At 39.5% G+C, this 12,374-nt stretch overlaps 1 protein-coding gene across 1 annotated transcript; it reads left to right on the top strand.

Moving 5' to 3' along the window:
- The first annotated feature begins 6 nt into the window (after positions 1 to 6).
- Positions 7 to 11,483, top strand: HSPA14 (heat shock protein family A (Hsp70) member 14). The gene is made up of 14 exons (XM_008638399.2): positions 7 to 53; positions 173 to 253; positions 356 to 438; positions 1,484 to 1,532; positions 2,324 to 2,417; positions 2,539 to 2,629; positions 3,790 to 3,894; positions 4,461 to 4,622; positions 5,025 to 5,180; positions 6,213 to 6,315; positions 7,831 to 8,043; positions 8,437 to 8,610; positions 9,469 to 9,539; positions 10,804 to 11,483. Exons 5-14 carry the CDS (start codon positions 2,411 to 2,413, stop codon positions 10,880 to 10,882), a joined length of 1,161 nt encoding a protein of 386 aa, XP_008636621.2. The 5' UTR covers positions 7 to 53; positions 173 to 253; positions 356 to 438; positions 1,484 to 1,532; positions 2,324 to 2,410; the 3' UTR covers positions 10,883 to 11,483.
- The last annotated feature ends 891 nt before the right edge of the window (positions 11,484 to 12,374 follow it).

Raw genomic sequence — 12,374 nt, 5'->3', positions numbered from 1 at the left:
CGGCCATCGGGGTCCACCTGGGCGCCACCTGTGCCTGCGCCGCCGTGTACAAGGTGAGGGCCCAGGGCCGCTTGGGGGTCCCGGCCCGGGGGTCTCCGTCGGTCGGAGCTGTTCCCTCGGCGGTGAAGCCCCCAGGGGCGGCTCACGGGTGTGCCTCTCTCTTTCTCCGCAGGATGGCCGCGCCGACGTGGTCGCCAACGACGCCGGGGACAGGGTCACTCCCGCGGTCGTGGCGTTCTCGGAGAGCGAGGAGGTGAGGCTGACCCTCCGCACGGCCATGTGGGGAGGAGGAAGGGAGGGGGCTCTGTCTGCTACTCAGTTTTTCCTTTTTTTTTCTCTTTTATTTTTCATTCAGGTTGTTGGCTTAGCTGCGAAGCAAAGTAGGATAAGAAATATTTCAAACACTGTAGTGAAAGTCAAGCAGATCCTTGGGCGAAGGTAAGAGAACGGGCGTGAAAGGGGCGGTGAGAAATTTTTCCCATTGAAGCTGGTTTAACGTCTCAGCACTAGTACTGAAATCATCTCTTAAGAAAATCATTCTGTTGTCATAGAGTCACAGAACGTTTTTGTGTGGAAAAGATTTTAATGATCACCTCGTTCCAACCCCCGTGCCATGGGCGGGGACACCTTCCCCTAGACCAGGCTGATATTATAAATTTCGTAGCCTATATTTCATTCCAGCAGCAAAGAGATGCTTCTGGAAATAGAAAAGTAGAGAAGAAACATTGTATTTTATGTCTGAATTTGTCTCTGGAAATGAAATTGTGAAATATAGTAACAAATTGCATGTATGCTCTTCATGCTTACTTAAGTTTCTTGACTACAATGTTTTGTTGCCTGACTGCTTTCCTGTGTGTAAAATCCACTATGGTTTTGTTTGCATGAAACTTTGTGTTGCTTTTATTGCAATAGTGAAACTATTGATTAGTGCCTGTTGTGATTCCGCTGGTGTGGTTCTGTTCCTGTTGTGATGCCTGTTAGTGGAGCTGTGATAATTTGCACTGGTAATTATAGTGACACTAGAACTACACCTCTTGGGTTGGATTTAACATCAGAGATGTGACAAAACTTTTTAGTGATGACCCGGCTGTGTGTTACAGCCCTTTCATTGACAGGAGCCAACAAGATGTTGTCCATTCTGGTGTATTTCTCAGCACTTTCAGATGCAGGACTTCACTGAAATCTTTTATAATGGTTGTGGAGCATAGCAGGTTAAAACAATGTGTTGGGTTTTCCTTTTCTCTAAGTAGTAGGTGTTTTTTCAATCTTAAGTTTTGGGGAAAGGAGAATGAAAGATGCCAGCAGGCAGAACTGTTGGGGTTTTTTTTACTCTATACTTGTGTCTGTAGAGTGAAAACAGGACTTTTTGGTTCAAGTATAGCTCGATGTGTTGGAGATGTTAGAAGAAATATCAGCAAGATGAATGTGTGCAATTAACTTTGAACATATGATTTATTTTAATATTTTGCATTTTTCTGGGCAGCTCTGGTGACCCTCAGGCAAAAAAATATATTGCAGAAAGCAAATGCTCTGTGAGTATGATGATTTGTATAATTTTATGCTTTTCTTGTCATTGTTTGGGCCACGCCATGTCCATGTTCTGCAGCGATCAGCTCTCATCATATGAGGTCCCTTTGCTGCTAATGTGGAATGTTTCTGTTTTTATCCAGTAGATAACCATGTTCTGAGATCTGCCAGCATAATATAGTTCCAACAGAAAAATTTTTATCTCTTGGCCATTCTCTAAAGGGATGAATCCTGATATATGTAGGTAGTAGCCTTGTGGTTTTTCTTAGAGCTGTTAGAGATACTTGGGTTGTAGCATCTTGTGATAAAAATCTTTAACCATTTGATTTAATGTCAGTAGTTAATTTGCATAAGATTGTGCTTGTTACTAGAAAATTTTGCAAAACAGGAGAAAAATTATCTTGGAAAATATATTCATAAAGAAGTTTTTCCCTGGGTCTTGACTGTTCACATTGTTGTGATTTTATATATAGCTGGGGGTTTTCTTACAGAATATGACCAGGAGTGTGTACTTTTGTTCCAAACATTGCTTTTGTACTAAGGAAAACTCAACAGAAAAGGGAAGCCTAGACTCTTTAAGTCCTTGAATGTCACTGTTGTGTCTGTCAGATGCTACAGGTCTTCTTCTGATCTTTGATAAGCATCTTGAAAGCATTTATTCCCTAGTAGTAGAGTACTAATGCAGAGTATTTACACAGTCCAGTGCTTTTTACTTTAAACAGAACCTAAGTTAAACATTACTTTTTGTTATTAACCAAATTACTGTCTAACAAAGGTGTATTGGTTTTGCTTACAGATAATTGAGAAGAATGGAAAACTTCAGTATGAAATAGATAACAAACTCATTAACCCAGAAGATGTGGCAAAACTAATTTTCAGTAAAATGAAAGGTACATAATAATTAAATTTATAACATGTTTTAGCTTTTTAAGCTGTCCTCATATTTTTAAGGTGTCGTGGTTTTTTCCCTTTTGCTTTTGCTCACCATGCTCTGCCTGTGTTTATAAACAGAGACTGCCCAGTCTGCATTGGGTTCAGATGTGAATGACGTTGTTGTCACAGTACCATTTGATTTTGGAGAGAATCAGAAAAATGCCCTTGGGTAAGAGCACTGAGGTTTTTCTCTTTTTTTATGTGCCTAAAGCAGATGGGCTGGGAGATCAACAGTGCGAATTCTGCTACTGGACTTCAGCTTGGGACCATCAGTCAAGATGCTGGGATGTTATTTAAACTGGGAAAATAGGAAAGCAAGAGATGCAAGAGATTAAATCCTGAGCTGAGAAACTTTCAATGGAATTCCCTGATGCTACCAAAAGGAAATTCTGAATCACTAAAGTGACAGAATTTTGATTTCATCAAGGATAGAACATCATTCTAGATCAGGATATTCAGTGACCCCCTTGAAATGCAAATAGTTTCTCACCCTGCTCCATAATTTCCCCTCCCTGCCCTTCATACTCCCCAAAGCAAGTGGTGCTACTTGGCCTATTGAGATCCGCTTTGTCAGAGCGCAGATGTGGAATACATACCAGTTTTCTACTTTGAAATTCTGTTTGGAAACACTTCTGGTCTAACAGTTAATTTCTCTGTATGAAAACATAATAAGTATGCTTAAAGCTGAGCATAAATGGCAGCATCTATTTCGGCTTTTTTTGATCTGTAGAAGCCATTACATTTAACGGTCATAAAATAAGTAAAGCACCCCTAAAAGTTGGTCAGAAAACGGTGAGCTGGGGATTTGCAGTGTCTATAATGAAACATTCTATTGCTCTGGTATAACTTGAAAGTGGAGGAAAACAAGTTGTGGGGTAGTCCCAGGGTTACTGAAGTTTCAAGAAAATACCTAAGTAAAATGTTACAAGTGAGGCACAGTAAATTCTTTTTGAAGTAAATCAGTATTCTTGCTGAAATAATGTATCAAGAACTTTTAATACCACACCTGAAGATACGTTACCAAGTTTGATTTAGGGTGGGGTTTTAAATTTTATGATTGAGGGGTGTTTTGCAGTTTTTATAGGCTGTGTAGACTGAGAGACCAGTGTTTTCTTTGACAAGGAGCACACAGCAGATCCAGTTACCTGAAGAACACAGTAGCAACTGAACTTCTTGGTACTTTTCTTTTCCAGTCATTCAGTTTTGTTAATACCATGCTATAAACAAGGTCTGATGAGGTGGCACATGTAGTTCAGGTGAAATCTTAATAGTGTGTGACTATAGTGAGACCATTAGAGTAAAATGAAATGCTGTTATGGCTCATTGCAGGGAAGCAGCTGCAGCTGCTGGGTTCAATGTTATGAGATTAATTCATGAGCCGTCTGCAGCTCTCCTTGCTTATGGAATTGGCCAAGATTCACCCACTGGGAAAAGGTAAAATCCTAATATTTTACTTCTTTTTAAGCTGCTGTACTTAAATCCTGAGAAATCTTAAATGAGGGAATGCTGTATTACCTTAGCATAAGGCTTGTTTTGTTTTTTTCTCTCAATCAAGACAAGAAGCATTTAGAAGTTGTAATTTTATAGTGTTTTAAATCCCTTTGTTTTGGTCTTTATATTTTGAGAATTGTCTTTAAAAATTTGTCCCCAGTTTCCGACTTGAATAAGCTGATTGGCTTGAAGAAAAATGCATTCCTTTTTAAACATATTTTGGCATAGCTGGTTTTAATTGTGGGAGATGGGATCCTTTTACATGTGCTGGAAGAACTAAAGCAGAGCTCCTGGGTTCAGTAGGTGCATTTGGTTGTCTTTATGAATATACAGAAAATTCACTTTCAAAATAGCAAAGACTGGTATCAGTTTGAGCTTTTTTGTTCTGGTTTGATTTTTTTTTACCATTCTCAGATACTTTTCGCCTGATTAAAACCTGCAATACATGGTGGTCATCTTTTGACTGTGTCAAAATTAATGCTACTTTCAATATTTTTTTGATGTGGCAGCAACGTGCTGGTTTATAAACTGGGTGGAACGTCGCTTTCTATCACAGTCATAGAAGTAAACAGTGGAATATATCGTGTGCTTGCTGCAAACACAGATGACAGCATTGGTGGAGTTTGCTTCACAGAAGCTCTAGCTCAACACTTAGCTTCTGAATTTCAGAGGTAAGATTTGAATTCTAAGCATGTTGCTCTTAGGACAGGAACTTCATTATCTGGTGCTTGCTGTAAAGAAAACAAAGCAATCTAGCAGACTATCTGTGAGTGAAATGGTTCAAGTAAAGATGGTGTTGAAGGAGCAGTCAGTTGTTTGGGGCTGAGGAGGAAGACTGGGAAATGCCTGGGTTTGAGTGGATGTTGCTTGAAGCTGGTGTTGAACTGTAAGGGCTCAGCCATGAACTCTGCTGTGTTGAGGTGTGTGCAAACTTTCAGTAGTGGCGTTGTAGTTAATACTGAAATGTTTACCAAAAAGAGTTCAAGAGCTCTAACCTGTTTTTCCTTTCAGAAGGAGTTATCAGTCAAATTCCTGCCTCTTTAAACTGGTATCATCTTTTTTTTTAAATACAGGTCTTGTAAACATGATATTAGAGGAAATCCCAGAGCTATGATGAAGTTAATGAACAGTGCTGATATTGCAAAACATTCTTTATCAACCCTGGGAAGTGCAAACTGTTTTGTAGATTCACTGTATGATGGATTAGATTTTGATTGCAATGTGTCCAGGTAAGGCAGATTTTGAAGCTACTGAAATCTTTCTAGGTGCTGTTATGGACATTCAGTAAGCTTTGATTTCTGGTGGTGTTTGTTTTAGGGAAGGAAATAAGATTGAAGGCAGATGTGTTGTTTCATACTGCTGCCGCAATCTGTAGTGGTCAGGGCAGTCACAGTAACAGTGTTGCCTAATGGTTAGAAAATAAAGTGTGAAAAGGCACAAGGACACCCCATCTTTGGAGTCTGGTTTTTGATGGGAGGGGAATGGATACTGTAATGAGTCAAGGTGACTGTTTCCTCCCCCTTATTGTTTTTTGTTGTACTTTCCTTGATTTTTAGCTCACTTTGATTGCTCTTCCAGGCAGCAGCAGCTTTAGCAAAATCAAACAGACTTTTCCATTCCAGAACTCCAGCAGTTGGGGCTGCTAAAATAAGGCACAGCATGTTTGAAAGTGGGAGAAGCAATACAGTATAACTGGGGTCGGCTCACTTTTGGATCAGGGTGCCAGTCCTGTGGATCAGTGTTGCCGACTTTGATTTGTTGTATTTGTGCAGAGTAGAACTTCCTTTGCACAGTTGAAAGAGACAAAGGCAAACACAAGTTTGTTTTTTAATTTGCTTAATCTACTCCCTGTGTGAAAATCAAGACACAGCTTGATTTTCCTCTAAAAATTGAGTCTTTGTATCTATTTTAAAGGTCATGAAGCAGTTCCAAGATTTTTATTTATTTTTTACACAAGTCAAGACAGCAGTACTGGATGTTGTCAAAACAACAATACTGGTTTGTTTTTTTTCTTTAGAGTACACTGAAGAAGAATGATTGTGCATTCTATGTAGGTGTTCATGATGGAATTAATAGCACAGATACTTCCAAAACAACAAAATCACTTGAAGATTAATAATGGGAAAACATGATTTTTTAAAAATCCCTTAGTACCAGTTGGAAAACTAAACCATATTCTAAAAATTATTGTTCTTCCATTTCACGTATTTGTCTTTAATGGATGAGATGATACTTTTGTAGTTTTTTTTTTTCTCTTCTAGGGCGAGGTTTGAACTAATCTGTTCTTCACTTTTTAATAAATGTGTAGAAGCAATTAAAAGGCTCTTGCAGCAAGTCGGATTTACAGCAGATGACATTAATAAGGTAATAATAGAAATAATTTGTCTGTAGGATGCTTCATAATTCCTCAAGAACAATACTTGTGGGGCCTGTTTTCCTTGCAGATGCAGATTTTAATGATATGCTTAAGCATTTTTAACTGGGATCCAACTGAATCTATAGACTCGAGATCTTTAGGACTGCTGTAGTTGCTTTCATTTCAGTTACTTGAAGTTAAGTACAAGGTAGAGTCAGATTCAATTGTGTGTTTTTACTGCTGCATATTGAGTAGGTGGGGGAGGATTTGTCTCAGTTTGGTGTATTTGTGTAATTCTGCCCAAATTCAGGCTGAGGAGTACCTTCCTTAAGTTCAGTCCTTCATTGAACTTTGGTTAGGGTTTGCTGACACTTCTGGAGGAAGGCAAAGTTTTGATTCAAAGTGGAACAAATTGCTTCATGTCCACTTGGTGCCTGTGCTCCTCCTTGCTGGCTTAAAAACCGCATGAGGTGCCAAACCAGGAGAGTGCTTTAATTCCAAAGATGGTGGGCAAGGCAGCAGGCATTAGTAGTTTAATTCAAATGGCGCTTGCCTTGGTGTAAGAGAAGAAATTCATCTCACCCCCTTTGTACCTGTGCATGGCAAATGGTGCTGCATTCATTGCTGTTGGAATTGGCTCATCAGGTCTGCAGCTAAAGCTGCCTGGTGCTTTCAGTGACACTTGGTGCCTTTTCAGACTCTTAATTAGTGTTTGCTGAGTCACATCTCTGTTTCACTGGTGGATAATGAAGTATCCCAGGCCATTTAGAGAACAGTTTTTGTTTTCTGGTGGCAGTGGTTCTTAGGTGGCTTTTTAGGTTCTCATCTCAGGCCTTAATGCTTTGGATGAGGGGCAGTGAACACTTTAAATGTAAAAATAAAAAAATTCAGAGTTGTAAATTAGATTTATGTTTTACATGAGGAAAAGTGAGAGTTAGCTTTATTTCCAGATCTGGCTGATTTTCAAAGTCACTGTAATAAGACTTGGACTTATGGATCAAACCTGACTTGCTCCTTCCTACAGGTGCATGGTGGAAGGGTGAGTGGCAAGCAGCACAAGTTACAACATGGGAAAATTTTAGATTCCGGGAAAGGAATTTATAGTATGAGGGAAATCAGATGCTGAATTAAGGGCCTACAGAGTCTGTGGAATATGTTTCTGTGGAGGACAGATCCTGAGCAGCCTGTTGTAACTATACCTGTTCTGACCAGGAAGTTGGACTAGATCACCTCTGGAAGTCCCTTTCAACTTGATGTTCTTTTTGTGATGAAATTTTCAATTTTCAAAGTATTACTTTATCTAGATGATTCTTGCTGAAAGAGAAACTTTTCAAAGACATCATATTTCCTTTAATTTCAAAACCAAAAGTATTAGAAGTCAACCAAAGATTAAATCAATTTTTATTTAAACAACTGCAGATAATAAAATATCCCAGAGCAGTTTGCATTTCTGCACAGCAGGGAGTGACCTGTCTGTTTTATTTGCCAGAATAAAGATTTGAAATAATTTTGGTGTTTTTCAGGTAGTTCTTTGTGGTGGGTCTGCTCGAATCCCAAAGCTACAGCAGCTGATCAAAGATATTTTCCCAACTGTGGAATTACTGAATTCAATTCCTCCAGATGAAGTTATTCCCATTGGTGCAGCCATAGAGGCAGGAATTCTGCTAGGGAAAGAGAATACCTTGTTAGAAGAAGATGCACTCATTGAGTGTTCTGCCAAAGATATTCTTCTTAAGGTAAGTCTAAAATTAGAATATTAGAAAAATTTACTGCTGCAGTGAATATGTAACACTAATTATGTATGATTGGTGTTAGAGAAACAGCACTGTTTTATTATTACTTCTGCACATTTGCTATAGATCAGCAGTACATGGTAACTTAGGTTTATTGACAAAAAAATGACCAGAAAAACTGGATTTAAAGGGGAGATAGATTGTATCTTTCCTATGTTGCAATAGCTGGATTTCTTCTTAGTAGGAATGTTGGGTTTTTTACTTGCCGTGATGGTAAATGTGACAGAGGGAATGAATCTTGGATTTCTTTTCTTGTGGAGCATTGCTGTAGCACTTCCAGCTCAGTGAAGCATTTCAAAGACAGACGTGAACTCTATGTTTTTTTTCTTTTTTAAGGGAGTAGACGAGTCAGGGGCTGATAAATTCACAGTGCTGTTTCCATCGGGGACACCACTGCCAGCTCGAAGGCAGCACACCCTGCATGCTCCTGGAAATATTTCCTCTGTGTGCCTTGAGCTGTACGAGTCATTGGGGAAGAGTCCCATGAACGAAGAAGAGAAATTTGCCCAGGTGAGTATATGCACACTCGTGTGCTCTTTTAACAGCAAACACCTGGAAATCAGTTGGACCTGGGAAAAAAATGGAAACCAATCCCACTACTACCAAAACTTGTTAGAAAATTATAATGACATGCATCTCCTTGGCATTGGTCTTGATTCATTCTTTTGTACGTGCATAGTATTCAAACACTTAGTAAAGAAACTGAAGTTTCCCCTTTGAATTCCTTAATGGCTGGGTTTCGCACTTGGCACTACTGTAATAAGATCACCTGGGATGAGAGATCTTTACCAGTTATTCCAGTAGTGCACAGATCCTCCAACATTTTAAAAATAAAACTGATGAGGAAAATGGCATAGCTGATGTGTTGATTACTTTTTGTTCTTTCTAGATTGGTCAGGATCTTGATATTAAATATTGAATTCAATTTATCACAGTGGTAAAATGAAATGATTCTGTCAAGTGGGGGTTTAAAGTTGTTGGAGTCAACCTACAGAGAGAACACAGCTTTTTTGAAACAGTGATGATGTGTTTTCCTTGGAAAACTTCAGGGAAGGGGCAGATGTATCTGAAATTGATGGAGTATTTAAGAAGACTGTTACTCTGCCTTAATTCTGCCCAAATACCTTTAAAGGGGACAGGGAAGGGATGTTAACTAATAATTACAGTGCTGATCCTAAAGGACACTGTGGGAGTGATAGGTACTTCAGCTATCTGAGGGATAGATCCTGAACCAAACCACAGAAACAATAGTGCAAGTAGCTAAAAATACATGAATTTCCACATCTTAGCTGTTGTGTCACTTTCCTTGAACTGCTGTGCAAGAACTTGGAGAACCTGATTATAATCAAACTTTTTTTTTTTTAATAGATTGTACTACAGGATTTAGATAAAAAGGAGGATGGCCTACATGATATCCTAACTGTTCTCACTATGAAAAGGTACCCAAAACAGTTGTTGTACTGCTGTTTACCCTGCTGTGTTGCACTTCTGACAAGCAGTCTTTGCTCCTGTTAGTTTAATTTTGTTTTGTGAAACTTCAGCATTTTATTGGTCACAGGACTGTACTGTCCTAGCAGGGGTACATCCTGTAGAAATGCGGGATTTCTGCAATACCTTTGGTGCTGTCATTGTTCTATTCCTAAAGAAACAAAGCTTAATACAATTGTGTAGGTTATTTTTAGCAACTTCTGAACAGTTGATCAGTTTAACCACACTTGAGAGCAGTCAGGATCCCAGACTTCTGTGGAAGTGGGTTGGGAACTTTTGCTGAATGCCCACACTCTTGGGAAAAACTGAAGGAGACTTTGCCTTTTTCAGTTTTGAAGGATTGTAGAATTTACAGTGGCTCTGTCCTTTTAGAGGCAGGGTTGTTAAGCAGAGAAACAGCGCCACAGGAAATTTCTACTTGCTATTTAAGTTCAAAATACTTCATTTCCTTATATTAGCTATCGGGCATATTAATGCCTGTTAATAGGCCTCGCCTAAAATGCCTTGTTTGTCACACAGAGATTTATACTGAGCACTGATAAGGAAAACATTTAGGGGATTATGGATGCAACTCTGTTGTGCAGAAAACGAGCATTGTTTTAAAGGAGGTTTAAGGAATATTTCTGTGAAAAAGGGAGAGGAAGTTTAGTAGAGAACATCTATTTCTACCTAAGTTTTTTGTGTCACTGTATACCTAGCTGAAGTAGGGATCAGTATTGTTTCTTAATTCTTGGATTTTGAAAATTAAGGTTTTCCTAGTTGAAGATCATCTTTGGAATTTAAAGACTACTTACACTTCAAAAGTCAAGTTCTTGTGCTATGGCAAGGCATGCTTATCAATCTGTTGCTGTTACTTAGAGTTCTCACAGTGAATATTTTGAATAATATTACCACGTATTCTGTTTACAAACCTTTACTAAATAAATTCAATTGCAGTATTTGAATGCAAGATTTAAACAGCTATTCCAGCATATGTAGAGAAGATAGATGCTTTAAGGGCAAGAAGTGCATACATAAACACTTAAATTAAATTAATTAATTAAACCTTAATTTCATAAATCAGTTTCATCTGTGTTGAAGCATGTTTGTCCCTGGATATTTTGATGCTAATCTGTCTTCCTTTCATCTGTGTGAGGACTACTCTTTATCCTCTCTGGAACATGCAGTAAGTGTTGTGTTGAGATAATCCTAAACATAACCCTCTCTTTTATCTAGGGATGGGTCCTTGCACGTTACCTGCACGGATCAAGATACTGGAAAGTGTGAAGTCATCACTGTTGAAGTGGCATCATAGTCCATTTTGGAAGGCAACATTTTTCTAACTTGATTTTTGTCTCTTACTGGCTTGTCTGCCAAAGCAGTGACTCTCTGGGATGTCTCTCATGATTCTTAGAGGACGTAATAAACTAGAGTAAAATGTTAATTTGCCACCAAGTCTGTTTGGAGTGTGGTGCAAAACGTTAGTCAAGACGTGTGGACAGCAGATTTTTGAATTATCAGCACTTGATTTACAAAATGGAAAGCACAAATGCTTGTGCCTGTGGTTCAGAAACAAGCATATTATGTAGTCTGAAGATTTTTCCTTGGCTGATCAGGTCTTGTACCCGTTCCACCAGTGTATCTGTGGCTTCAGCAGCATAGCTTTGAACCAGCAAGAACCAGACTGGTGAAAATCCCCTCCCTGGTAATTGTACTGGAATCCCATGTGTTCCTGATATTGCCCAAAACCATGAAGGTGGAGCCCATTTGTGCTGGCCTCTTGAGCAAGTTAATTTTTTTTTCAGGAGTTTTTTTCTGTAAAATGGTTTTGTGATATTACCTGAGAAATGTAAGAGTTAAATGTGCTTATTTATATGTTATTAAAATACATTTTTTATGCAGATCCTGGCAATCTCCATTCTGTGTGGCACTGTTTTAATCTGTATTGTCATACATTTGTCTGGGTATAAGCTGGCAGGTTTTTTCAATAACAAGATGGGGCAGGCAAGTGTGGTTATGGAATTTGAGGGTCTAAGCCTAAAGTTAAGGGGCAACAGTTCAGTGCTTACAACAGTGTGTTACCTTGTAAAATACTGAAAGTGTCACAATAGAGCCGCAAAAATCAGAGAAAATAGAGCAAGGAATACCTGTGTGGATTTGAAGAGAGCTGTACTCCATTACCTGGGATTTGAAGTGAACTTGAAAACCTCTTCTACAGCCACCTGAAAGGAGGTTGTAGCCAGGGGAGTCGGGCTCTTTCTGCCAGGCAACCACTGCCAGGGTGAGAGGTTGCTGACTCCTAAGCTGTGACAGAGGACGTTTGGGATGGACAGTGAGAGGAATTTCTTCACATTAAAGGTAATTAGGCATTGGAATGGGCTGCCCGGGGCGGTGGTGGAGTCACGGTCCCTGGAGGTGTTTAAGGAAAGGCTGGACATGGCGCTCAGTGCCGTGGTCTGGTTGACGAGGTATTGTTTGGTTATAGGTTGCACTTAATGACCTCAGAGGCCTTTTCTAAACTAATCGATTCTGTGATTCTGTCAAAGCTACATTAATAGTAAACACCTCATCTGAGTGAGGTGTGATGACGGTGTAACTTTTTTTTTTTTTTTAAACAAGAAAGACCATTTCTCTGAGGTTCTTCCTTTCAGCTCTGCCCGGGGACGAAGCTGCCGCGCGCTTCCCCCGCCTGCCCCAGGCACTGCAGAGCTCTATAAGAACAAAAGAGAAACGGCTTGAACTCCGTCCCGCTCCATTTCAACCATTCTCCGCGCCGTTCCCGCTTTCCCAGCCCGTCTCGCCGGGCG

Source organism: Corvus brachyrhynchos, unplaced genomic scaffold (genome assembly GCF_000691975.1).
Source record: "Corvus brachyrhynchos isolate BGI_N302 unplaced genomic scaffold, ASM69197v1 scaffold307, whole genome shotgun sequence".
Lineage (NCBI taxonomy): Eukaryota > Metazoa > Chordata > Aves > Passeriformes > Corvidae > Corvus > Corvus brachyrhynchos.
The sequence above is the reverse complement of the archived record's forward strand: the minus strand, read 5'-3'. Positions and strand labels throughout refer to the sequence as shown.